The 24,851-nt window shown below is 39.1% G+C and overlaps 1 protein-coding gene across 1 annotated transcript in view; it reads right to left on the bottom strand.

The window, feature by feature from the left end:
• The window catches only part of CHST9 (carbohydrate sulfotransferase 9), an 85,145-nt gene extending 61,613 nt beyond the window's left edge, over positions 1–23,532 (bottom strand). Inside the window, exons 1-2 of the mRNA XM_054285288.1 lie at positions 23,478–23,532; positions 17,179–17,391 (exon numbers count right to left, since the gene is read on the bottom strand). Of these exons, the coding sequence (XP_054141263.1) occupies positions 17,179–17,278 (100 nt within the window). The 5' untranslated portion in view covers positions 17,279–17,391; positions 23,478–23,532. The remainder of the gene's footprint in view (positions 1–17,178; positions 17,392–23,477) is intronic.
• Positions 23,533–24,851: the final 1,319 nt, after the last annotated feature.

The following is a 24,851-nucleotide window of genomic DNA, read 5'->3' as shown; positions in this document are numbered from 1 at the left end:
AGTCACTTACTTTGTAATTCTGTAATCCAGGGCTAAAAGCATTCATCAAAAGATCTTGCTGGCAACAGCCGTATCATGTCCAGTATCATGTGGGAACATGTTACAATGAGTTATTGCTCAAATCCAAAATACCTCAAACTTTTCAGACTAAAAGTGAGCTATGGAAGAGGTCTTATTTGCTTAAAGCATGAAAAGCATAACACTGAAGGAAGTTGACATTACCCTCATTTCCATAAACCACTGCAGCTACTGACTGACATTTTGCAAGTTAAGCAAGAGAGGAGTCAAATTCATACTGGCATTTCTACTGTCAGGCAAAAAAGTGTGAAGCGTGCATAAACCTGCAGTCCTGTCTAGGCTTGTCACCGTCCCCCTGAGAAGCAAGTGCATAATGTCACTTTCTCCTCCTATCCCTTTGCATTGCACATAGAGAAGGCATGATGCTCTGTATCTTCTCAAATCATGTTTTATGTTCAAGAGTGAGCCTTTACTGTTTCAGAACAGTGCCCACTAGGACAGGCTGTTTGATGGAAACCATCAGGCCAGATATCTCCCTCAAAACAGCTGCCATGTGTTCAGGCAGCAGCTACACTTGTGTTATTAAACAAACAAAATATATGAACTTTTTTGGCAGAGATATTCAGCAGCCTGAAATATGCATTATTGCACCTCCTAACCGGATGGTGACCAAAAATAGACTTCTTGATTTATTCTTCCTCCTAGAAAGTTTCCTATTGTAGGAGGATATATTTTGCTACAAACACGAGGTTCCTCCAAACAACAAATGCATAAAAAAAAAGCAATAACAGAATGAGATGGCTTATATTGCTTTTGGAAAGCTTTAAAATGTTTGATTAGAACTGCTTTGGAGATTATTTAATGTCTGACAGAATGCTGTCTTTTTCTAACTTTCAGGAATTGAATTATAATGGAATGTGACCTCTATCTAACAGTTCCAACAAAAGGCAGCACAGTTTCTATCAGAAAATATAAATTATTAGAATTAAAGCCTCACAGGTTTAATAAAGGATGGAAAAAACTTGATTTCTACATCAAACTCTCCAACTCATGCTTCAAGAAACTGCACAGGCAGACTTTGCTCACAAAATTCTGAGGACGTTTCATCTCAAATCAAGACTTAATCAATTGATGTTGCAAGGTCTCTTTATGAGAAATCATTCTTTAAAGGACAGACTGCAAAATATTTGCTAATAGTCTATGAAGTACTGTAGCTAATTAAAGAAAGTACACTTGTCAAATAAATTAAGTGATACATTATCATTTGCTTTCTCAGTAATCTATAATGCATCTCCAATATATCAGCATGAGTTAAAGGGGCCTTTGTTACAGCTAGTAAAAATCTCAATTACTCTTTTAAAGAAAAATCTGACATTCTATCTTTTATCCATTCTAAACAGGACTCTATACTTAAGCTATGTATCATATAGTTCTTTGAATCAAAAAGTTCCTTCAAAAGCAAAGTCAGATATTAAACAAAATAATTTTTATTTTATTAATTTTTCCTCTGAAATAAACAAGAAATACCCTTATTTTTTATTTGCATTTAGTTTCTACTTTGATAAAATTATACTTTCCACTGGAAATCATTCTGAAGGCTTTCAAATTAACTCAGCTTTAAGCTATTTCATCATTATTCTTTACTATTTCATTTTTCGTTTTTTTTTTTTTTTTTTTTTTAACCATAAACTCTTGCCAGGAAAATAAGTGATTTTTTTAAAGAAAGCAAATGTAGGTGATTGCATCTATTTAGTGTTTACGTAATTTCTCCTTTCTTTGGACCACCTAGCTCGTGGGGCTTTTAAAAAGTCATTAGAGCTAAATTGCTTGAAATTAGTAAAGTTATTTTTCCCATTCATGCATCTGTCTCAGCTGAGAAAAATCATTCAACAGTGAGCACTTGACAGCACAGCCACTTTCCCCATTAATTGTCGACTAAGACAAGAAAATTGAATTTTTGTCTGCTGAAGTTTAGGCAGTGGTTTCATGGGTAGAACAGCCTCAGTTGCTGTCAGCTGCTCAGTTTCTCTGAGCTGCAGAAGTGCACTGGCATACCTACACCTGCTGGTGACAGACAGCTCTTCTGAGACGGAATGGCAGCAGGTTAGCTCCTCCAAGCGATCCACAGGGCAATGGCCATGGCTTCACAAACACTGCCTAATTGTTATTCTGCTCCCAAAGGTGTTGCAGCTGATTGATACGCTCAAATTTCATTCCAGATAGTGAGAAAAACCCCAAGCTATCACACAATTCTATTTGCTATCCTTACCCAGCAAACGTTTTGCCCAGCTCAGACTGTCAAGTCCATTTCTAGTCACTGTAAAAGTAACATTAAGTAAATGTGGCATTTGGAACACTTGATGCTTTGTACAAAAAAAGCAGAAATCTTCACTTATTCTTCACTTCCTCTCAATCTTAGGCACTAAGAGATGCATGTTTTGCCAAATGTATGGAGAAAATATACATCTAATAAAAAAGTAATAATTTCAGTCACGTTACTGACATGACTGGCAGAGGAGTTTGCTTGTTACTCATTAAAAAAAAAAAAGCTAAACTTCGTCTTATGAAGAAAGTCCTTAATACCTATGCCTCTCTCCCCTCAAACATCTATCAGATCTCTGATCTGCTGTAATCAAAATTTCTCTTCTTGAAAGACAGTTTATTTACACATGTGTCAAGTCAATCCCAGAACATTCACGAGTACAGTTAAATAGATATCTCTTTCCCTCTTACAAAAAAAAAAAATTGGAAAACAACATTCTTCAATTTACTATCAACACTTTGATAGGTACAAAGCTGAAGTGATACAATCAATTATTCCTGATTAGTTTTTGATAAAGAGAAGCATAGAAAAGTGCCAAAACCATAAAAAAGTAGCCAGGATGTTCTGCTGAGCCATTTGTCCATTAGTCACATTTTAATTTTATGATCAGTAAATAACATTCTCACAGGGACAGAAAGTAGAAAACTTTTTTTTTTAGTGATTCAATTACAACACACTCTGGAAAATATTTCCATAGAATTGAAGAGCATCATGGGAAAAATGCTTCCAGTAGTATCCAGTATTCAAGCTGGATTTCTCATCAGCGGAATCTCAGAGGAAAGGCATCAGTTAGGACAACACTGTACAAACTGATGGAAGAAGGAATAATTCAGGGCTACTAACACACCTCCAATCTAGAAGGCCTCTAAATTATAAAACACAAAAGGCAAAGAAAATTCTCTGAATTACTATTATAAACTTCTCTAGTTTATAGTCTACTCCAAACACCATTTGCAGAGACACTGGAGAGACCTTTGAACCTGACCTGATTTATTGCTTCTTTTTGTCTGCCACAGAAAATTGGATTCCTAAGCCTCTGCTTGAGCTGGCTGAAGGTAGAAGTGACCTGATATGTCCTACGTGACAGAAGGTGATCACCTTGCTACCATACTTCCTTGGCTCAAGCAGCATTTCTCTTGGAAACTCACAACTTTCAGGTCTATCAGTCTGAATGCCTCCCCTCACTGGTATTCATGGCAGTCTAAGGCTAAGTCATTACATCCTATAAACATTCCTCATTTTAAAAGAGTATTTATGATCCACTTGATTACACTGTCTTCCTATTCAGAAAAGAAAACAGAGCAGTGTGGTTTGGGCTTTTTTGTTGGACTCAACTTGTTGAATGTCACACCACCAAAACTATTTTAGCTCCTCTTCACAATCCCCAACTCACAGCATCACACCATCACAAGGACTCCACATACAAATGTTTACTGTCACTTTGGATGTTTAGACATAAGATCAGACCTCACTCCTCCACGACAAATATTTTGTTTTATTAGTAACTGGAAAACACTCCTAGATAGGTACAGTTTCAAGTGAACATTTTTAATAATACAGTATTTGGCATTGCATCAAATGCAAACATAATTATTTGCTCAGTTTTATGGCTATTTATTGAAAAACAAAATGTGACTGTTTGTAGCAATGGAACTACCTGAAACATTACCTCTATGTCACAAACATTGTTGTGCAAGTGCAATATCACATCAGAGGAAAACATCAAAAGACAAAGAGTATTTAGGGAAAAAAAAAAAGGCAGGAACAGACTTGGATACTTTCAATTGGTCAAACTTCAGTATTCCTCACACATATAAAAAAAATCTTCATTAATTCTACTTAATCTCTGAAGCACAGATCTTTTTGGCTAAGGGTTATTTCAACATGAGGAAGATAGTTTTAAATTGCACTGTACAAGGAGATACTATTCCTGCAAATGCACCCATTTAAAACTTCTACAGACTGCAGCCATGTTAGCTACTTCCAGATATTTGGAGGGCAAGAAAAGAAATGTCGGTGAGAACCAGAGTTCTGGAAAAACCTGGAATGTCAGAAGTTTTTTCAAGGCAAAACCACATTTGTGGCCAGGTTACTCATAATGAATGGCTGACTGTGTGATGCCAGCCTTCTTTAGATGGTGTCACCAGAGAATGATTTTATGATAGAGAGTTTAACTAATGATTGATATGTGAGAAACAACATACTTAAAGGATAAAAATATTTCAGTAATAGGAACTGCCGAGCAGTAGTCTGAGAAAAGTAAAACATAATCATGAAAAATATAAACATGTACAACAAACAAGTAATAATAAAAAGTAACTTTCGCACATTTCTTGAAACAGAAGTCATAACAGAAGTTAGAATTAAACATCTATGGCATGCTCTCCTTTCCTATCATCAAGGTTCCAGAAACCATTTGCTTTACTCTGCCATTTTTTATCAGTTGCTCTTGTTTTTCTATGGCTTACCTCAGGGGATACACAGTAACAAAGCACATTTGTTAGTGAATGTGTCAGCTTCAAGAAACACATTGAACAGAATGAACAAATGGTTTTGATCATTTATGTGGTCTTTGGCCCTTATGGAGAGACAAAACCAAAAAGGTGTTGTTCTACCAGCTCTAGAGCTAGACATTGTGGCAGCCTTCTGACCCAGGCAAAATACCTGGTCCTCAGCCCCAAATGAAAACTGAAAGGACAGCAAAGTTTTGCAAATAAACATCTGACCTCCCTCAAATAATTAATATGATTGCCTTAAGTGGATACTGGTCCACATGGATGAGATCATTTAAAATACCATGATTAACTTCTAACTTTCCAGAAAATCATTTATTAATTTGTGTGTGCATTGATCATCACAGACTAGACTTTGCTTAAACTGCTTCCCAACTGTCATCCAACTGTATTTTATTTACAGAATATTAATACAAGCTGCCCAATATGCACATTTTATTAACTGGAGAGACAAGGCTGAGTCTTCTTTCCAAGAATACCTTGAACCTACCTGTCAGTCACAGCATCTGGCAGCTTTATCTGCATTATATTTACATGTACATCAGTCCTAAACCTGATGCCAATAGAGTTTTGTTATATTGCATGATCAATCATAACTCAAGTGGTAGCACACCTCAGCTATTTGCAGATTAATTCCACCAGAAAGAAATTTCTGCTTAAAGGTTAAATAAATCATCAAGTATTTATACCTCACTGCAACTACCTCAGCCTATGCAAGCCCAGTCTCACCCGCCTGTTCGTCTTCAAAATGGGCACACTGAAGGGAAAAGATTGAACAGAAAAGAGGCAGGGTGAAATTAATTTTGCCATCTGTAAGAGGATAAAGCAAATTTTAAAAAATCCCCAAAGTCCACATTATTTGTTGCATTTCACATATACTTTGTGCTGGTCTCCATCCCATGAAAGTAATTTGAAATCCAGGAGCAATGCCAGGGGTTTTTCTGAGATGCTTTTCATTGTCTTCTACCTGCCATCAGACTGCAATAGCAAATCCTTAACATAAAATTGCACAGAAGAAGAAGAAAACTCATCAAATACTCACTGGGAAAAAAAATAGTGTTTTTTTCTACAGTTTGTTGCTTCATTGGATATAATTTAATCAGAAGCCAGTCAGTCAACTCTCACTGTAATGATTCTGATCCTACAAGTAACTTCTTTAGTGATTAGGAGTCTATTCATATCCAATGGACTCTATTACTGCATTAATAATTCAGCAGCTCCCACAACAAGAGAGTAAAAAAGATAAAAACACATCCAAATAAATTCCCATCCCTCTACCAGCCTGCCTGAGCTTCTTCTTTCTTTCCCATCACAGAACATGACAGATTTGGTTCTTCATCAGGGCCAGAATTTTATATATTTGATGACCTCTTTGAGGACTGCTGGTAGGTAGAAAAGGTTAGAGAATTTGAGAATCTTATATTCCCACAGAAATTTCAGTTTCTAAGGAAAACAAATATCTGTCACCTCTATTAACAACTGTCCCATAGAGCTACTTGGCTTGAGCATTTCCAAATAGTTTATAAATCAAGCTTAAGTTCATGAAAAGTCTTGATTCATTGGCCCAACATCAAGAACAAAAGTGCTTCTTGGAAAGTGCTCCATAATTCTTGACTGCAAGTACAGAATCATCTTAAAGCAATGACATTTAATGAATTATATGCATAATGTTTAAAGTAACAGGCTGCATTTCGCACACAATTCAAATACCATGACCTGTGTTAACAGATGGTTCCCTGTTAGTTCTCAGTAGTGGACAAGCCATACTGTGCATTAATGGCTATTTAATGAGAGCAAAAAGGAGACAGAAACAAAGAAAAAGAAAAATAAATTAATGCATCTATGTATTTTCCTAATTTGTATTACCAGAATTCATTCAAAAACTGTAGTGTGAAATATACAGTAGGTTTCTTTTCCTTTTTTTTTTTTAATGAAATAACACTATTGCAACAGATTCCACTGCATTATTTGGCCACTAAGTGTTCTTCCTGGAATAAAAAAATGATTTTGCACAGACGAGTGGACCAGAAAGTAAAATTCTATTTACCCAGTTCTATTAAGCTTTTGCTAACTAAAGATCCTTCTCCTCTGCCATTGCTGTAAGGCCAAAGTCAAAGTAACCTGTCATGACATGCACTTCTGAAAGCCAGAAACATTATGGGGGTAAGGCAACAGTTCTGGAACAACTGTTTTCTACTCTTCCCAGAAAGAAGCAGCTCTTTTAAAAAAATTTAACAAGAATATAAAGTATAATCAAAACTGTCTCGGCAAACAACATTTGCAATAATTATTATTTCCTGTTGGACATATTTTCTTTTCTTAGCAGAGCTATTTTGTGGATGAATGGCAAAGCATCAGGCACTGATATTTTCCTGTTTAACACAACAGAATGTTTCCAGCTGCAGCTAGCAGAACTCGCACCACATCTCCCTAGCTGACCGTAATCAAAACCAAACACCTCCAAACCCTCATTTCTCCTGCATATAATTTACTGGGAGGCAATATGCCCACACCCAGGGCCCAAAACCACAATTCTAAACAACCACAAATTCCCTTGAGCTGATCCTAAGTGCATGCTTGTATTAGGCCTAGATTGTAACACATCTGTCACAGAAAGTATTGCAAACCTTTAGCAGCTTCTTCCTCCATCTATGCCCTCACACATGTACACAAAGCTGTGCAAGTTCTTCTATTGTTGGACTGTAATTAGTACTGAAATGACCTGCTCCATTCCAATCACATTAAATATAAAATCAGTTAACACCTTGTCTAACACTGGCATGCACCCACAGTGAAATTTAACATTGGCTCTGATTATTCTTAACATTTGGCTGCTGATCTTCAGTTATTTTCTGGATGTTACCCAGTGTCTGTGACATGCAGAAGAAATCCCCTGATGTGACTGTCAAAATTTGTGGCTTTTAGGCCATCATCTGTTATGTTCTAAGCCAATTAATCTCTTCACTAAGAGACAAGTTTTGTCTCACTATCACTGTTACTTAAGAAAGTCAATTTTCCAAAGCCAATGACTTTCTTAAGAGCTCCTCCCCTCCTTCCCCCTTCATTGTCTGCTTGGCTCATAGGAGATTTTGTCCATGGGAAATGAAGCCCTTGCAACCATTGACCCATCCCTGCCATTCCAGGACTTTCTGTGCTTCAGCATCCCTGAACAACAACAAAAATACCCCAGCCAACCAACAAACCAATCAAAAAACTCAACCAAACAAAAGGGAATCATTGCTCATTTAGAAAAGCCTGGTATTGACCAGTCTTATTTGCTTGTTTTTAATTAGAATATTATGGAACTGTAAACATGAAAATTATTATTACCATTGTCCAGAAAAAAAAAAAGTCTATCGTTCCCCAAATATTTTGATAACTCATGTCATTTTCCCTTATAGATGGTGCCAAGAGACAAAATCTGTGCCTACTCAGCCTGATTTTGTTAGAGCTATGTGCTGTGAATTCCTGGCAGGATTGTGTGATAGAAAGCTGAGTGGTCAATATAAACAAAACCATTTGAAACAACAAAGCTCTGAGGGACAAATTCCACTTCTAGCACGCAGGTTTCACAGAGGTTTAATAGAGGTCAACGATAGTCTTGAATGTTGTTACCATGGGGAGGCTCTAAAGTGATAAGGAAACAATTGTTTTTTGGTGATTTGAGTGGAACTGGGGGGGAATGAGAGTTCTTAAAGAGCTACTGTGGGCAGTGGTATTTTCTAGGTTGCACTTGCTGCCAAGTATGGCTTTCCAGACTTTCCAGTATAGGATGCTGCTGCTTCACCTCTTCACTAAACCAAGATTAAACCAAACAAAATCCAAAGCCAATGGATGTGTGTGATATTCCATTCCCTATCACTTTACATCAAGTGAGGCTCATACTTGCCTGGGAACGGTTTCATCTATATACAGGGCAGTGCTTAAAACACAGCATATTTTCAGTTTTCCTGAGTAATGAATATTTACTGTTTTACAAAAAGCAGAATCTTCAAGCTGATTTGATTATTGACCCTGACTTTCAACAGAAATGAGCAAATGTGGGAGTTTTGAAAAGGGCTTGCCTGTTTGTTTATTTTAGATTTTGTTGTTTTTTAAACATTTGATAGCACCCAGCTAGCCCTCCCTTCTTTGTGGCTGCAGACAGCAACATTCCCTCCCACACATATAGCCACAAGGCTCAAGGTTGAAGGAGCTGAGAAGAAAAACACTGTATGCTGATGTGTCATGCATCTTCCCAGTTTCAAACTGACAGATAGGAAATGTCTTGCATGGGAATACTGTAGAATGTAGAAACATTCTTTTTCTTTGAATATGCTATTAATATAAATTAAAAAAATACAAGAAGTAAGACACTTGTCTGAAGAAGTAGGGACCCAAACTTAAAAGCCCAGCCAATATTCATGCTGATGTGAAATAATGATTACCTTTAAAAATAAAAAAGAACCAAAAATAAAACCAGTTTCTTCCACATTAAAAACAACAAAAAAAGAAGACGTTAAAGGCACTTCTCTTCTTCCTTGAACCTTTTTCTCCTTGACACAAATAATGCTTTTTTCTAGCTAAATCATACACATCATCTGTCAGATATTAACCCCTTGTACACTAAAATGGCTCCCTTTACTTGAAACCTCTCAGTCTCCTGATCCTTAAATGCTTGTTTCACACATTGCAAGAAGTATCCCAAATTAATAGCAATAACCTGTTTACAGTAAGACCAAATGAGTAAAATGAAAGAGACAGAAACAAAGGCTTTAGAGTGTAAATACTAAAAAAATTCTTCCATATAAACCAATCTCCATGTACCCCAGCAGCTGACTGTGGTTAGGAGATAGGTTTCCATCTAAAACATTTCTCCTACCAGGAGTCTCTATGCCCACAAATAAAAAAAAAGAAAATAAAGGGGATACTTTAAATAAATATATATCCATGCATACCTATATGTATATACTCACCTTTAAAACAAACATTAGAATTTCTAATTTAATTCCAGTAAGAAACCAAAGCTTTTCCTTGGAATTTTGCAGAGACCACATCACATATTTTAACAGGTCTGTTTGCAATCAAGTGACATATCAAAGCAGTTCAGCATCAGACACAGAGGTAAGCAGCCTTAAATATAATCCAGCAGCAACCACTCACTTCTCTAAAAATGTGCACTGCACGTAAGGAAAATGGAGCAAGCCAGGAAAAGAAAAACATTCGTCTTTTCATCATACTTCCTAGATAGTCATATGAGGAGCGGCTGAGGGAGTTGGGTTTGTTTATCCTGGAGAAAAGGAGGCTTGGGGGAGACCTTATCACTCTCTACAACTCCCTGAAAGGAGGGTGTAGCACATTTCTTCACCCAGGCAACCAGCGACAGAATTAGAGAACATGGCCACAAGCTGCACCAGGGGCATTCAGGCTGGACATCAGGAAGAATTTATTCATGGAAAGGGTATTTTAGAATTGGAACTGACCGCCCAGGGAGGTGGCGAAGTCATGTTGGAGGTGTTCAAGAAAGACTGGACATGGCACTAAATGCTGTGGTTTAGCTGATAGTGTGGTTATTAGTCAAAGGTCAAACTTGATGATCTTATAGGTCTTTCCCAAACTTAATGATTCTGTGATCTCAATTTTTTTCTACAGTTGCATCTAAATGATGATTTGCAAGGTGAAAAATACCTCTCCACCCTTCTTGCTCTGTAAGACTGTATGTTTGTCTTAAATGGTACTGCATCATACAGTCCATGCCCAGAAGAGACAAGACAGCAGGGCTATACTGCCTGAATAAAAAAGCTTTTAAGGAAAAGACACTTTAGAACTGAAGAAGTGCCATGAACTAAATGTTATTAAAAGCAGTAACAATGGTGGACAATAACTGAAAACTGACCACTTTACTGAACAACAGCACATCTGTCAGAAAATTAAAAAAAGTTGGAAAACAAACCCAAACTCATATATCATGCTAAAAAAAGAAAAAGCATAGCTACTTAACAGAAGGATTGACTGCTAAGGACTCTGTAAAATCACATTTCCAAACATCAGTCAGATATTTCACTCTGAGGGTCTGACTAACTGGAAAACAGCATGAAGAGCACCTGTTACATATTTTCTATCCAATTCAAAAGAGCATTCTGAAAACAGCATTGCTGTTACTCAGCCTTCCCAGGAAGGAGGATACCCCAATTCATAAGTGTTTCACTAATCAAGCCAAAAAGCCCTCCAGGGGTAACTACAATTCAGATTTTGAAGTGAATTTGGTTACATGCCCATAGATACAAGAAAGTTACAGAATCCTCTTCTTAAAGTTCCGTTTGAAAACAGGTAAGAAAGAGTATATTCAGGTGTCCTTGGTATAATTAAGGTATGTGCTGCACCTTTCTAGAACTGGATCTCTGTGGTCTAGGTATGAACAAGGTTGTGTGGGCTGTTCAAAGCTTACACACAGTAATACATGAAATGTCATCAGCTACCACTCAAACATGAAATTGGATATATAGCTATGAGGAGCTCCAAAACCTCATCCCATTTAGTTTGATTTACACCGCCAGAAAGTGGAAGCTGGAATTTCTTCTAAAGCAGAAGCATTTATAAATTTAAGTGGGATTTAGCTATAGGAATGATAAAAGTAAAATGAATGAAATGCAAGATGAAAATGGCTGAATGAAAAAATGAGTGAAATGGCTGCTGAACAGCAGACTTGGGAAGAATATCCTCAGAAATAGATAAATACAGCCTTAAGTGTTAAAAAATATGAAATTTTAATTTTTTTTTTCTTAAAGCTTCTGGGGTTTTTAACTGCAGAAGACAGGGTGTGACTCTACAGTCAGAAGCTCAGGAAACCTCTTCAAATTTTACTTGTGTTTTCAGACAATTATGGTTTAAGAAAGTATCCATTTCAACCTGTTTCTTAGTAGCTTTTGTCCTGTAAAGGCAATTGTTCTCTCCCTACAGCTTCCTTCTACTGAAAGCTGGGTGTGAAGAAAGGAAAACCATTCTATGCTATAATAGAGAAATTCCCCTAATAAAATTTTGTAGTATTTCTAGGATTTCAATACCTGTGTAATAGTTCACCAAGCAGCATATACCGATCCTACTGAATCTTCCTTCTTTTGTGCTTCAGTCCAATAATGTTTCAGTCCAATAATGTGGCAGATTAAAAAAATAAAACAAAGAAACAGAAACATTTCACATGCAAAATACAGCATATTCTAACCAGAAGGGTAAAACCTAAGTACACCCAGACTCCTTAGAGCAGCCTCTTTAGTGACTGGGCATTGTAAACCTGAAGATTTGTTTGCCATACCAGTGATGTTCCATCAGACTTAGGAAGACTCCCGTAAACTGCTCAAGACCTTGACAGCAGAAATATTTCAATCTTACTGGAAGAATTAAATTATTCATAATTAATAACCATTGCTGAGCAGGGTTCTTTTCATCTTTATCTACAAACCTCTTTTCTACAAATATATTACTTTAATGTATTTTATGATGAATGCCTAGAAAAACTATGACCTTCATGAAACAATTGCCTTTGCAATTTATCACATAGGAATGGTTCTTTAAGCCACATCAATGTTTCTTTGCTTAGACAAAGTTTAAATAAAAATCAACCCACAAAAAACCAAAGAGTAAATATTATCATGTGTATACACATATTCAATTGCTACTTAGAGTATCAAGATAAGGAAGAAAGGCACTCAAAATATCTCACCAGATTACCAAAGGACCCAAAAGACTCCCTTGGATTACAAAATCTGGCAAGGTGGGGGAAAAAAAGCCCACCTGTGTATGCCAGGGAATATGTATAATGGATACAACCCAGATGGCTACAACAATAGCAGATTAAATTGTGAAAGCTCATGCAAAATATTGCCTGAAAGCTCAAACTTTTTTTAAAATGTGATTTTTATCAGATTTTTTTTCTTTACAAAAGGAACACCTGTGGCCTGAGGAATGGGTATAAGGTCTGTGTAGTGAAGCTTTTCAGGGGGTAGATGCACAAATTGCAGGAAAGCACACTGACTGCAGAAGGATGCCTGGGCAATCACTGATGCTACAGAACGGATACTCTGCAAAGGGAAGGGAAAGCACATGGAAAAATCTTGTTATCCTTAAGGTGAGATACAGAACTGCTGGGAAAGAGGAGATGCAGACTTTTTCACTCTTGGGAGCCAGAAATCTATGGGAGGGTGGTGCAGCCTTTTAATTAGTGGTAAGACTACACTATTCTAAAGTAGTCCTTCATAATCATGGCTTTACTACACAAAAAAAATAATTACACAAACTTTGAGAGAAGGGAAAAAAAACAAGACATGGCAAAACCCCAAACAACAAAACCAGCACAGAGTTCTAACCTTAAAGATATTCTCAGATTATTTTGAAGTAATCAGTCACACTAAATCACATCAATCCACATAAAAAGGAAGAGTTTTAAAGTAAAAAATTAGAACCCCTATCTTAAAACGCCAATTCACGTCTCTAATATTTCAGGATTAAATTGCAAGTGTCCTTTGTACCCCACAACCCCCTAATTCAGGTAATTCATGGTACAGAACTCAACATCAGCCATGACACCCAGCAGTTTGCTTCATCTGAATAAGATCAACAGTGCTGGAAATTTCTAAGCATGTAACAAATAGTTATTGCTTCTTAATCAATGCCACAATATTTGATGCTTGCACTGCTTAATGCAAAACTGTGTGGAGAACTGTCAAGTAAAGCTGTAGGATCCAGCTGAATTCACATTAAGCTTCATTCATGTACGTGAATTTATATACAATGAATATATTTATATATGGAGAACATGAAGTGCTCCATATATACCACATTATCAATGTTGTCAATTACATTTTCATCCAGATGTAGTCTGTACATATTTATGCTCACACTGGACTACTGACAAGTCTGTTCCCAATTACTCCACTGAGCTGAACTGAAGCTACCCAACAGAAGTAAAGATGCATCATCCTGTCTTTATACACTCCACGCCCAGAGCCAAACCAAGAAACTCCCCTGTTCTCTCAGTCTGCTAATGTCTCTGAGAAGCCATCAGAGAGGACCACCACCTAGCTAGCAGCTGTTTCTTAGACATCTTTAAATGAAAGATTTTCCCTTTTTTAAGGTATAGGGATGATAAACATGACAAGCAATATCCTGAAGAGTCCAAGCACAGTGGGAGGGAGCAGAAGACATGGCTGTGCTGAGAAGTGCATCCAGCTGCTGAGCCTGCAGGTGCATATGGAGTAGATGGACAGGATGAAAAATTAGAGGTGTTCCTGGGCTGGATATATTTGAGTAATGAGGGAAGTTTGTAAAAATAATTCAGAGAAAAACATGCTTGGATAAGATCAGTCTAGAGCAAAATAAGACGAACAGGGGAATGAAATCACAGTTGAAATCTCAGTGATGTGAACAGGAAGTAGAAATGAGAGAACCAAAAAGAGAGAAAGCAAACTATGAATAAAAACCGGCATTGGATCTAGAGTGAAAAATTATGAATAGCTAGAAAAAGTGGCAATAAGAATGGCAAGCATGAAAGAAAACAGTCCAACTTTAAATCAGCAGGCCAAAGGTTAATAAGGGAATTGAAAACTATCATATAATTTTCCAGTTTCCCCCCAAAAAATCTACATCTGGGAATAATTCACACCCCAGTTAGGAGAGCCTGAGAAATAAGCATGAACACTACAAACCACAAAAGAGTAAAAAGCACTGTCTTTTCCAGAGATTGTGATTTATAAAGGCTCCGGATATTCAGAAGAACCGGGTGGTAAAGGAGCAGCATTTCACAGGTGCAGAACAGATACTTCCCTTAACTCAAACACATCCAACTTTCCACCCCTTCAGCAACCAAATGCAAACATGAATGCTGTAGGTCTTGAGCAGGGCACTGTGGAAGATAAAAATAGTTCTGCCTACAACAAACACTTGTCTCTACAGGCTCTGAGCATGGCAATTGAGGAGCACGAGGTGCACTTTCCATTTCCTAACAGAACTTCACCTCACATGCTCAGCCACTTGCAGATTAAAACTAGCTGTCTTACAGCTGTGCAGCTAGTGAGAGGATTAAAGGAACACATAAAATCCTTGCAAAGATGCTTGTCAGTTTAGGATTCTCCAGATACAGCTCATCCCCACAAAAGCCACAGCGAACAACATGTGGCAATATGAAAAACAGAGCAGAAGAGGGAAAAAAATTTGCAAAATGCCCATAACTAAACTAATGTATATTGTGAATATGCAAATATGTTCTATTTCATATCAACTCTAAAGCAGCATACAGGAGAGGAGCATTACAGAATTGTACCGCAGAAGGTTTAGGAGAGATACAGGCGTTTGAAATAAAAAAGAATGGCTCTCTAAATGTTAAATTGGAAGAAGAAGCAAGAGCAGACACCAAAGAATGAGTTTTTTCCATGCTCTTGCCAATGTGCATGACCATATACATTCTCTACTGCTGCTGTAGAGAATGCCAAAATTCTTTTTTTTTGGATCTTGATGAAGTGCTGTCACAACAGCAGTCCAGTGAGATAGAAGGGCACTCAAAACTGCAGTCACACTTTAAACTCACTAACCATTCTGTTATTCTCTGATAGCTTCCATTTTATTAGAGAAAAGTTTGCACATGGAAATGACTTATGTGTGCATGGAGAAGCCTCTCTCCTGAAGATGATTATAGCAATATATCAAAGAAAACCCCAAAGAAAGCAACTGGTTGGCCAAAACAACAGAGTCTGTCCTAGTTCAACCTTTATTTTATTTTTCTCTTTCTTTTTAATAGTAGAGAGATACATACAAAAGAAAGTAGTAAAAAAAAAACTGCAGTGAGAAACCGCACCAAGGAGCACTGCAAGGATAGAAAGGTTAATTACAGCACAAGAAAAGATGCAAGGAATGTGAAGAATGTCAGCAAGTAAATAAATCAATAATCTACAATCATCATCTACATTCCTGAACTACCTTGAAAGCAAGGATATCTACCCTTAACATTCCTGACAACAGTAGAGATTTTCAAGGAAGACCCCCCTCTGCTTCATGCTCAGTTTCTGCCAGCACCTTTCTGTCAACAACTGATTACAAGGGAACCTTTCCAAAGGGAGCCTGTATTACCTCTCACAACGGTTTTATTAATACAAGCTCTTGAATACTTTGGGACAGCCCGAAAAAATTAACAAGCCAGAATTAATGCTGTGATCATTGCACTTAGTTGGAAAAAACCTCAAGGTCATTGTCAAACATCTGCAGAAATTATGCACTATATTTCCCCCTCAACACTGCTCTCTAAAACATACTGGAGCCTAGCAGCTCATGGAATAACAGTACAAATCAATAAAACCAGAGACTAATGTGCTTTTACAGATATATTTCTTCACAATGGTATCAACATACTATAAAATAGGAATTTTACAGAGGAAATGGAAGCTGATTGAGAGAGATGAGAGGATCTGAAAGTCAAGACTTAACAAGTTAGAAACAAACAAAAAAACCCTGACAAAAAAACCCCAAGCATATATACCAAACAATCAAAAAAACCAAACCCAACTTTGAAAACAAAACCCTAACCCCCCCAGTACAAGTATGCAAGTAAAATCAAGGATATGCTCTCAATAAGCTGACATAGCAGAAGTGGACTTGCAGAGCAAAACCGTGGAGGACCTTACTGACATTTTGTGGAAGGTGACTGAGCTTCTAGTAGGGGGTTGAGGTAAATAATCTGGTTTAGTTTAGTCCATAAGAGAATCTAGATTAAGATGGAGTTAAACCCAAAAGATCACAAATGGGAAACAACAGAAATACAATTCAGAAGTGTAATCCTGAGCCAGTGCTAACATAGATTTATCTGAAGTTGCTAGATGACTCTGATGCTATATATAAAAAGATTTCTAAGCCCAGTCTCAAACAAACAACAACAAAAAAGAAAGGGAAAGAATGATTCCATGAGCACTGCTGCTTAGACAACTTTTGTCTACAAAACACAGCTGTTTTTCTCCAAAAGTTACTTTACTACAAAAATGTAATGTACAAATCCCACAACAAATCACCATTGAGAATAATTTCTAAATTGGACATGCAGAATGCTTTTGCAACACTTGCTTTTGCAAATGAAGCTGATACAATACAATTAGGTAGCTAGGGGCATCTTTTCATGTGACTGAAGAAATTTCTTAATGAAGTGTAGCAATTGAAACAAGTTTATTTTCAATGCTATTTTACTTCCAAAGTAGGGGTGGGGGAATGGGAACTCCACCCCCAACTGCTCTCAATAGGTTTTATGGTCATCTTAAAATAACAGATGCAACTATGATAAAAAAAGCCAAGAGAGAAAGCCTAGTGTACCTGTATGGTGTTCTTCAATCCAAGCCTGCAGATACATGAAGAGGAGTAGACCAGCTACTCCAAACAGCAGTACAGACACGAAGACTTGTCTTAGGTTCATGACCCTGCAAGGGGGCTTCTCTTCAGCATTCAGAAGGACTCATTGCTCACTTTTCTGAAGTCTTCAGCACGCCTGCATCTTCTTGCAGAGACATCTTCCCCAGAGACACCAACCTGGAATAACAAGAGAGGGAGGTTGCTTTCGTGTTGCACTTTTATTCTTCACCAGAGACCGTGTTAACAGCGTACTATAAACAAGCTGGAACCCTTACAAGCTATTGCTTTCAATGCTTATATTTCTGCTCACGGTCTCAATGTTCTTTCTACCCCCAGATGAGTTCCAAGCAGATGCGTTTCTCAAAGTGGCTGAAAAGACCCTTCCACCTCCAGCAGAGCAAACATCACCTGCTGTCATAACAGAGGGAGGTGATGACCCAAATGAGGTCACTGGGTGTCACACCAATGCCCCACTCTGCCCACCAACCACCACAGCTGGGGAGCTACAGCAAGCAGCTGGAGCCTTCCAGGTGGCTGGGTCACACTCCAGGAGGCTGCCAGCCCCCTGTGATGGGCAACCCAGCATCTCTGCTTCTGGACTGTGTAATCCATCATGTGTCCTTAAGGATTGGTGACCCCACAACACAACCACTCGGCTCGCAGACCCCACAATCGGTTCAGCCTGTGCATTGAGGAGTCATACAATGATATCCACCCTCAAATATGAACCCAAGTTTTGAGTTTTGCAGGATTAGGAAATGTCAGCATAAGATGGGATCAGTAAAAGAGCAAAAAATTAATTAATGGCTCATCTTTTTATTCAGCTCTGTTTTGCAATATGGAGAGGGACTTGTCAGGAACTCAATGCTTGCCACAAAATTTAATGGAAATGAGCTCAACTGTAAAAACTTATCAGAAAGATTTCTTTATTGAACAGCAGTGGGCCCAGAGAAAGTGATTTACCTGATACCCTGCATGTGCCACAAAGGGGTCATAAAATTCATTTTATAAAATCAGAACATGGATCACTAGAGGACAGCTCCTTAACCTGAATAAGAATGTGCTCACTTTGAAAGTGCATTGTTAGAGGCTGAAGAGCTGTTGTTGAAACTGGTCTGCACAGCAAAAGAAAATGTCTTAAAATTCAACATAATGGACACTGTTGGCATTACATATGACAGAAGTGTCTGATGAACTAACACATAGAATTCTAGGAAAAACTTGAGCTTTTAAAGGAATACAGCCAACTGAAAGATATTTGAAAGATAAATCTATTAAATACACAGAAAAGAAAATGCAGCCACTTAACAGTTATTCTAAATCACACAAGTACTCCATGTTCCACAAGTTTGTATTTTTTAATAACTCAGCACTGTTACATCTATAATTGCTGAGTTTCTAAAAATACAGAACACATAAGGCTTAGCAGGAACTCCCATTAAAAACAGCTGTTGAATAAACAAAGGAACTATGTTAGAAAGATGCAAAAGATTTCAAGAACAACAAAACTGTTCAGGACTTTTCATATGCTTTTTCCAATTCCATGCTATTAAACGATACACATCCCTTAAGCACAAACTTGCCTGCAGAAAATGTAAGCCACGGTTTAAATATTAATCATTTTATGTGTAATTGTTCTGTAGAAGACAGATAGCTAGACATTAACAGAATGTAAGTGTTCTGTCTGAAGTTTTTTTCTAAGGGTCATGAAGCAACTGGTTCAAACCATGCACATGAAAGGAAGGTGACAGAGGCTTTATTCTTAACCTTGCTCTTTCTACTTTGATTCTACAGAGAGGGAGTATCTTACATCTATATACAAGTACCTGTTTGCAGCTATTGTGATGATGCACAGGATTGGAAGCAAGCAGTGAAAATTGGGCAAAACCCAAGAAAATGCTTGGGGAATGCTGTGAAATGCTTTTTGTATAGGTGTGGGTAGTAGAGCCTCCTTTCACCCAGATCTTCATAAGTGTGATCACTTGCACCTTTTTTTCCTTACAGTGCTCTCAGCACTCTCAGACTTGTAGTGCTCTTTATCTATGCTACAAAGTTACTTAGGGCTTTGCACCTAACTTGAGTGCTGCAGCAAATGCACTGTTTGCATGTCTTTAGAAGTCACTCTGCTGATGAGACAGAAGCTTCCCAGCACAAGCAATGCTTCAAGAACCACTAGTCATAGAACTGACGAATACAAACCTCTTCTGTTTCCCACAAACAAAAGCTGTGTTGTTCATGTAACAGGACATTGACAGCATCTGGATTAGGAGGGAAAAAAAGCAGCAAATAAAAAGATATGAGGGTTTGAATATATCTTTGAAATAGATTACTTAAATTATAGGTACTAGAAAGCAGGAATCAGTTTCTTGCTGTTTGGGATTTGCAAGTTTCTCTCATAATAAAAAGGTGAGGAATCCAGACACACACAATGACAGTGCATGCTTCCAAAAAGGCCCACTTCTGTAATGCTGCTTTCTTCTATCTCTGACTACACAAAGCTCCCATATATTCAGCCCTTCTTTCATAAAAACAGCATTCTTGAGTAGGCAGGGAAAGCTTTCTCAGGCCACATGGACGATGCTGAAAGGAAAGTATCTCACACCACATCTCCATGAACATTTCTGACACTTGTAGGCTGGCACTGCTGCTCTCTCCAGCCACTTGCTCTCATTCTCACTGTTTGCCCAGCTCTTGCCACCACCACGAGCACTTTCTGACCAGGTTTAACCAAATTACACCCCACAAAGAATTTACCCAAGGAATGGTGCCAGTGGTTTTTCCTTTAGCAGTAGCTGGTATCACATACATCCATGACCCATGACAGCATAGGATATAGAGCTGACCCAGCCCAAACACCATTGTGGTTGTATGCAGCACCACCTACAAGCCCTGAAACGTGATGATGAAAATGCACAGTGAAATAAGGAGCACTTTTAAGCTCCTTTTTTAAAGCTATTTAATCTGTTAATAAGAAAACAGATGTTTTTCTGCTAGGTTAGTTTTGGTTTTGAGTGGAAAGAAGTCTGTAAAAGGAAACAGCAGTTCAAGATGTTTTTCTTTTTTTTTTGTTTTGAACTACCAAACACACCCTAAGGCAGATTCACTCCACCATCACAGTCACTGTAATTATCTTTGTATCAAGAGTTTACACACTGCTTGCAATTAGTTTAATTTATTTAAATTTAATTTATGTGAAACTGAGTTCTTCATTTACATGTTGACTAAGTTTTAAGATTAGTTTTAAACAAGAGTAACATTAAATTAAGACTACTGATTTAGCTCAGGTTAGACTCTAAATACATCAAACCCAACTATTCTGCTACCTTATAAGATTTTAAAGGCTTTTCAGCTTGAATGAGTAGTTTAATTTATTTAACACAGTGATTTGTAACCCCCATATAAAAAAATTACAGTGACATTTAAAAAAGTCAGTGTCTGTGGGTCTTCTAGAAGAACTTGAAAAATGGCTGCACAACACTGACAAATTTGCTCCTTTTGTATTAAAAAGCAATGGTCATGGATTACGCTCTCAGGCAACCTGGGCAAGAGGAAATACCTGCAAATATTCCTTAATCAAGATAAATGCTTTCTTGTGGCTGTGAAAAGCCAAGAAGCAGTTACTTTCCACCCTAGTATTTTCAAAAGAGATGAACCATATCCAGACACAGGTTCAGCATCCCTGCTTAAGCTGGGAATCCTTTTTTTGTTTCTAGTTCTGGGCATACAAAGCTCCCCTGGGTGATACCTTGACCATCCTCGCTGGATGGTTCTTGCTATGAGGGAATTAATGTAGCCTGAGAGATTGCTCTGTGCCTTACACCTATGCTGAACTAGATTCTTGCTTTTGCCCAACATTACCCCCATTATCCCCATTGATGTATGGACCCCAATGTCCCCACTGTTTGAGCTCAAGCTATGCACCCCAAAATTTCAAGTTCTTTTGAATACTGGAGAGCGACTACTACACATCCTTATCCATCATGGAGAAGCAGTAAATCTGGCAGACAATAGCACTATGTGCCTTAAAGGACAAACAGAGCAAAAATGTAGAAATTTTACAGGTCTATAATCATTCACTTCTGAGTCCAAATTGTTTAACATTTGTCAAATATTAAGAATTTCAAGAATCCTCATTCTACTAATATAACAGCCTTGCATTTTCCCCATTGTGTTTTGGGATCAAATAGGTACATTCCTGTACAGAGCCAACAAGAACAATTGAAATAACACAGTCACCCAAAAATGGGGAAGAATGCACCTCCTGCTTTTGGCATGATTCCTCCTTTCAGTACATCATCAAACTTTTTCTTCCTTTCAATCAAATATACCTGCAGCTGAGGAGAGGCACCTCAGCACTCAAGTACCATTCCTGGCTCCTTCCTATTCTAGACCACACAAAACCAATGGCATCTGGTCAGTATGTTTGGCTAACTTTAGATTTCCTTGCCACCGTAACCCTCACCATCATCTAGTTCCAAAATCAATGCAAAACATTAGGTTGCTGCCTATTTAGAAACCTTTCCTTTTAATTTCAGATTTTTTTCCTTCACCTGGAAATAAAGAATATCAAGATGCAGGATTAACGAGCAAAATTCAGATGAAAAAACCCAGACAATCTTTATAATGGTCAAAACATTCATATTACTGTGGGATACTACAATTTCTCACCCACTCAGTATCTCCTTAGACACAACTGAATTAGTGAAAACAAAATGAGAAAAAGAACACAGAAAGCAACTGCAACTGCACAGTTTTGGGGTTTTTTGGGTGTTTTTAATTTTCTTCCCTACATCCTTACCTCAAGAAACACACATTTTCGGATACCTCCACTGGAGTTAGCATGGCAAGAAAATTTTGCAGTGAGGAATGTTCTGCTGGACACTGGCCCAGACTATCAGCTCAGCCAGTAGAAGGAAGCAAGGATATCTTCTCACTTCAACGCTCCCCCTCCTCCCTCACTTCTCATCTGTTAGCTCATGTCCTACTTCACACGCAGATGATCCTCCAGGATCACCTTTCCACTGCCCACATCTCAACTTTCTGGCTTCACAACGACTGGCACACGGCAGAGCTCCAGCTCCGAACAATGCTTGCACAGTTCCTCATGTCAGGCAGTATTACTTTTTGTTCTGGTTTATTACAGAGGTTGCTAGAAATAAACATACAGCATTTGCCATTTCCTATCTCCGAGCAAGTTAAGCTCGGAGCTTAACACTGAGCCAACCAACATCTCACCAAAAACCCCCCAGATAAACAAAACAAACGCAGAGAACAAAGCCCAAACCAAACCAAAATTCCCATAAGGGAGTTTTCCTGTCCACAGGAATTTAATAGGGGTATAGAGACAGCATACGGGCCCACTGTTACATCAGTCCTGCTGACATCTCAGCAACTTCTTCATCTGAAGAGTTGCTTATAAGAAGGCTGTGTAAAAGTATAATTGAAGACACCATCTGGCCTGCACAACTTTTATTACTGGCAATAACAGAAGATTACTACCTACCAACACTGCAAATCAAGTTAAGAGAATTCTGTAAGAGCTCCATAAGACACAAATAAAGAAATATTTTTTTATGAAACATATAGGGATTTCTCTTCAAAGGAGAGGCCTGTTTTCATCAAAGTGAGTATTCTTACTCACCCGCTGCCAATTATAAAACAATAAAGCCCCTTTAAAAAATAGAGCTTAAAATTTTGAAATTTTAATAGCAGTCAGGAAATTCCAAACATCAACATCACCAAAGTAACTTCCCACCCAGTCAACTTGTACATATTTAACATTTTTCAACCTCACTCTCCCTTGTTATATAGCGGACCACAATGTTGTTATAGCAATTACATTTTGTTTTAAATGTACTTCATAGCATACAACATACTATACAAAATTAATAACATGGCAAAGAAAATATGGTTTGCATTTGATTTCACCATTTTAATCTATTAACATCACTAGTTCCTCATTATCCTTTTGATATATTTCCAAAGGAAAAAAAAAATCCATTTTAATGAAACAAGGGGCATAAGTTAGAGTCTGCTTCTGAGAGCACGCACACCATTTACCTGGTCCTGCTGCTCCACCATAAATCCTGCTAAACTTCAGCGCATGTAAGTTTAGTGCACATAGCAACTTGCCTCAGACACCTGCAGATTAATTTAAAGCTGCAGCTTTAGACAAACAAAAGTTATGCTTGTGTTAAGAACAGATAAATGCCATGTGTATGCAGGTTGACACATCAGCATCATGGAAAGTTTTGGTTAATTACAGACAGCAGAGAAGACATGGAAAGCATCAGATCTGGAACTTCAGTTCACCAGGATATTCAGTTGCAAGGGTTTCATCCTACAGCTGCTGGACATCTTGCTTCAAAAAGGAAAAATCATTATTATTGTCAGTAACATTTGCCAGTCAGGACTGAGGGACCTCAGCAGAAAAAGGCAAGTTTGGCATGCTTAGCTCTTACCTGTCTGTAGCACTTCTGGGAGTCAGCGAGCAGTCCCATGGAAGTCACCTGGATTTTGGGAAGTTAAACAAAACCACTGCTCACAAGACAGCAACTTGATGGCTCTCAGTCTTCTAACAGGATTATAGGTGGGATTTCTTCCCACTGTCAGGGTAAGGAACATCAGCAAAAGCACTGTGTCAAAGCCAGATCTTTCCTTTTTTGAACTGTTGAAATGACATGGTCTTGTTTACGGACTGCAGCGAACCGAGGGGCTATCAGCATGCCAACAAGACTCGCAGCCTACCCCAGTCATTCACTCTACTGCTAGAAAACGCACAGGCAAAACACCAGTCCATTTTTTTTATTTTGGAGACGTGCCACGAATTCCCGATTCCCGCTGTGTGACGAAGGAGGGGGGGTGTGTGTGGCTGTCGGGAGTCAGCAGAAAAGTTGCTGGGTGCGCGGCGCAGCGGCGGGGGCTCTGCGATCCCCTCAACTTCTGGGGACCCCGCAGCGCCTGGGGGCCGCTCCTGGCGCTGAAGCCCTCGCCAGGGACACGCCACGGACACGCCGGGGACACGCCGGGGCTGCCCCTCATCCCGCAGGGCCGCTCCGCGCTGAAGGCGCCGGTTCGGCCCCGCCGCCGCCCCCGGCCCCGCCGCTCCGCGTCCCGGCGCCCGGGGCTGGGCGGTGCCGGGGCAGCGGCTGCTGCCGGGGCCGCGGGGAGAGACCCGGCCGCAAGCTCACCCACCTCCCGTCTGTCCCCGGTGGGTGCCCGGCGGCCGCCCCTCACCTCTCCTCACCTCTCCTCACCTGCCCGCCGCTCCCGGGAGGCGCTGCCGCCGCGGCGCCCACACGCACAAACTTTGCCGGCCAAACTTTGGGGCCGGGCGGGCTGGGGAGGGGCCCCGGCGGGCAGGGACACCCCCGGCGCAGCGGGCGGGTCCCCGCGGGGCAGGTGAGCCCCCCCGGCCACCCCCGTGTCCGCCGGTGGCATCGCGCTCCCGCCCCGCCGCCCGCAGAGGAAGCGCTTGGCTCAAAGGTTTTGTTTGCTGCTGCAGATCCAGGGGTAGCTCTCCCCGTGCTAGCGAGTAAATATGTCCAAGCTGCCAGGTAGAGGCAACTTTTAGCTTTAATTAGCTACTAAAACAGGTAATGTAGAAACTTTATTGCCGTCTATGGGAAACAGGATGA

The sequence above is a fragment of the Melozone crissalis genome, unplaced genomic scaffold (assembly GCF_028551555.1).
Source record: "Melozone crissalis strain CALT ecotype California unplaced genomic scaffold, PUWL_Pcris_2 ptg000042l_1, whole genome shotgun sequence".
Lineage (NCBI taxonomy): Eukaryota > Metazoa > Chordata > Aves > Passeriformes > Passerellidae > Melozone > Melozone crissalis.
Note: the sequence above shows the minus strand (reverse complement) of the source record. Positions and strands in the feature narration are given on the sequence as shown.